The sequence below is a fragment of the Octodon degus genome, unplaced genomic scaffold, assembly GCF_000260255.1.
Source record: "Octodon degus isolate 3935 unplaced genomic scaffold, OctDeg1.0 scaffold00282, whole genome shotgun sequence".
NCBI lineage: Eukaryota > Metazoa > Chordata > Mammalia > Rodentia > Octodontidae > Octodon > Octodon degus.
The window spans coordinates 1275335-1278514 of NW_004524858.1; the positions used below are offsets into that span (position 1 = coordinate 1275335).

General features: G+C 58.1%; 1 protein-coding gene across 1 annotated transcript; it reads right to left on the reverse strand.

Annotated features, from left to right (window-relative positions):
* Positions 1–1826: 1826 nt before the first annotated feature.
* On the reverse strand, positions 1827–3177 carry B3gnt3 (UDP-GlcNAc:betaGal beta-1,3-N-acetylglucosaminyltransferase 3; the record flags this gene model as incomplete). Its single annotated transcript, XM_004646898.2, has 2 exons — positions 1827–2385; positions 2785–3177. Coding segments are annotated over 2 exons (945 nt in total), but the record flags the coding sequence as incomplete, so codon positions are not given.
* Positions 3178–3180: the final 3 nt, after the last annotated feature.

Sequence of the window (3180 nt, forward strand, 5' to 3'; positions counted from 1 at the left end):
AAAAAAAAAAAAAAAAAAGAAGGACCATCCCTAGGCCCTGTGTGGTGGTGGACACCTGTAACCCTAGCATTTGGGAGGCTGAGGCAGGAGGACTAACGGGAGTTCAATGCCAGCCTGGCACCCACACGCAGAAGGACTGTACCTGAATCTGATAAAAGCCATTCATGACAAACCGATGGCTAGCATCCAATTGAATGGGATGAAACTGACAGCTTTCTCCCTAAAATCGGGAGCAAACAAGGTTATCCATGACCACCCACCTCGTCCCTTTAACACAGTATTCAAGACATTACCTAGAGCAGCCAGGTGACAAAAAGGTATATATAGGGAAGGAGGAGCCCAAGTGATCGCTATCTGTGGCTGGTAGGATACTCTAGCCCAAAGTTTTAAAGACTTCCGCCAAGGAATTCCTAGAGTTACCAACCAATTTCAGCAAAGTAGCACGATACAAAGACCAACACATAAAAAATCAGTAGTGTTTCCTGGATAAACAAGACAAGCAGGAGGTACTACACTCCCAGGCTTCAGGTTAGTCCACAAGGTTACCGTGCTGGCAATGGCATGGGCTGGCCCCTGGACTGTGGGCCTGGGCTAGACACAAGGGGCTGGGCGCACCTGGGAAGGGAGAGGCTTCGGCAGCTAGTGTTGGGAAGCTGGCTATCGGCCTGCAGGAGCTGGAGCAGAACCCTTCTCTCTTACCTTGCACCAAATTAAAATCAAAACGGATCAAAGATCTAAACACAACAGAAACATGGAACCTACCGGAAGATAAAATAGTTACAACTCTTGAAGTCACAGGAGTAGGAAAGACTTTCGGAACAGAGCTCCCACTGCAGAAGTAACAGCAGGACTCAACGAACGGGACCTCAGTGGGTGAAAAAGCATCTTCTCAGCAAAACAAACCACCAAGTGAAGTGACAACTCACGGAATGGGGAAAAATTTTGCCGGCTGTTGCTCAGATGGAGGATATATATATATATATTTTTTTTTTTCTTTTTTTTTTTAGACTACCCCAGATAAAAGACTCAACAGGAGATGCAGGAGTGAAGTGAGTAGACACTTCTCAGAAAAGGAAGAAATGCAGGTGACCAGGCATGGGGTGCACACCTGCAACCCCAGCACTGAGGAGGCTGAGGCAGGAGGGTCTCTGAGTTCAAGGCCAGCCTACAGGGAAACCTTGTCTTATAAAACCCAAACCAAACATAGAGAACGCCAGGCTTGCACAAGTGGTTTTATTCCCTGAGAACTTGTGTCCAGCCTCCACAAGGCCTGTGGGGGGGCACCCCAGTGCCCTGCTGACCCCAGGCCCGCATGGGGCGGGGCTGCTAGAGCACCCTCTCCTCCCCCCACCCCAGTGTCCTTCCCTGGTGTCCTGAGGACACAAGTGTGTGGACAGAGCTCTGCTGGGGACCCCAGAAGCCCTGAGCACCGACATTATTCATAGTCCCCTTCCTCCTCTGTACCTGCCTATCAGCAGAACTCTGTCCTGTGTGCCGGGTGAGGGTCGGATCCCAGTACTCATCACTGAGGCCACCCCTGGCCACCCCTCACTTTGGCCTACTGTCCTGGTTGGTCTTGGACTGCGGCAGCCAGGACTCAGATTGGACCAGAAGCTATTCTCCGGAAGCAAGGCTGAGTCACTGCTGCACTGCCGCCTAGAGTCTAGAGAGCACGGTGTGGGCAGTGCAAAGTGGGTTTTGAAGGATGGCTAGGAGCTGATCACACATCCGACTCTCCCTAGCACACCCTGTGCTCAGCGCACCCAGGAAGGCCAAGGCCTCAGCTTCCTGGGAGGAAGGTGGTGGCCTTTTGCCTGTGAACAGGAGGCGGCCTCAGTAGACACGAGTCTGGTGTCCGCAGACCAGGTCGGGCTGGTTCAGCGCGTCCCACATGAGCAGCATCTCGTAGGGCCGGAAGCGGTGCACCAGCAGCAGCTCTCGGTAGTAGCAGGGGTCGAAGGAGGACAGGCGGGCTGAGGGCGCCTGCAGGCCGGCCGTGTGCACGCCGCTGTGTGAGGCGGGGCGCAGGCCCTGGTGCTGCAGGCACTGGCCCAGGAAGACGTCGTCGATGGGCAGCAGGTCCAGGGCGGGCGCCGCGCGCTGTAGGGCTTGGGCTGTGAAGCGGGACAGCAGGAAGCCGCCCCCGCCGCAGTAGGGCGGGTACTGCTCGGCCTCGGTCACTAGGCGGGGCACGAAGTACTTGCTCCAGGGCGCGCGAATGGGGCCCACGCCTTGGATCAGGTGCCCCACGAACAGGTGCCGCTCGGGGTCTTGGTCGCGCAGGAAGGTGACCATGTTGTCCGTGTGTGCAAAGACGTCATCGTCCCCATTGAGCAGGAAGCTGGTGTTGGGGCACTGGGCTTTCAGCCACTCCAGGAACAGCACCTGGGGGAGGGGGACATGGCCTGGAGATGCGGCTGAGACCCTGGGCCTGGCCACCTCCCCGTGCCCACCCTGGGCTGCACCCAACCCTGCCCCTGTTCCACTTTCACCACAGCGTTGAACTCGAGGCCCTTCTGCCTCAGTCTCCTGGCTGAGCACCTTACCCGGTGCTTCTAACCCTAGCATCTGGGCAAGACCTCAGTCGCCACCCCCAAGGTCAGTGAGGACTGGAGGCGTGAGTAGAGGGACCCGGGGGGTGTCTCTGGCCCCTGTGCCTCGCCTGTACTATGCATTTGTGAATACAATTTTATTGTTTCCCCCGGCAAACTCCTACGCATCCTTCAGAACCCCGGCTCGCATGATCTCTTCCCGGGAGCTCCCTCCTCCCGTCCTCCTGAGTACCTGCTTCAGTGTGAGGTTGAAGAAAGAGTCGTGGAAATCCCACTGCAGGATGTCCCCGTGCTCCCTGGCCTCCAGGGCCAGCAGCCGGTTCACCTTGGCGGCCTCGTGCGGGTTGGCGGCGGTGCCCACCAGGAAGAGGCGCCTCAGCGCGGCGCCCTGCACCAGCCGCTCGCGGCCCCACGTGCGCCGCACCACGTCCCTGCGCTCGTAGTTGGCAGGCGAGGACTTGATGGCGAGCAGCAGGAACACGGGCCCCGCGCACTTGGCGGCGGGCGGCGCGCGCAGCTCAGGGAAGGCTCGGCAGTGGCGGTACAGCAGGAAGTTGCGGACGTGCTCCGGCTGCGCAGCGAAGTCTGGGTGCGCGGCCAGCGAGGCGTTGGGGCGGCACGGGGAGGG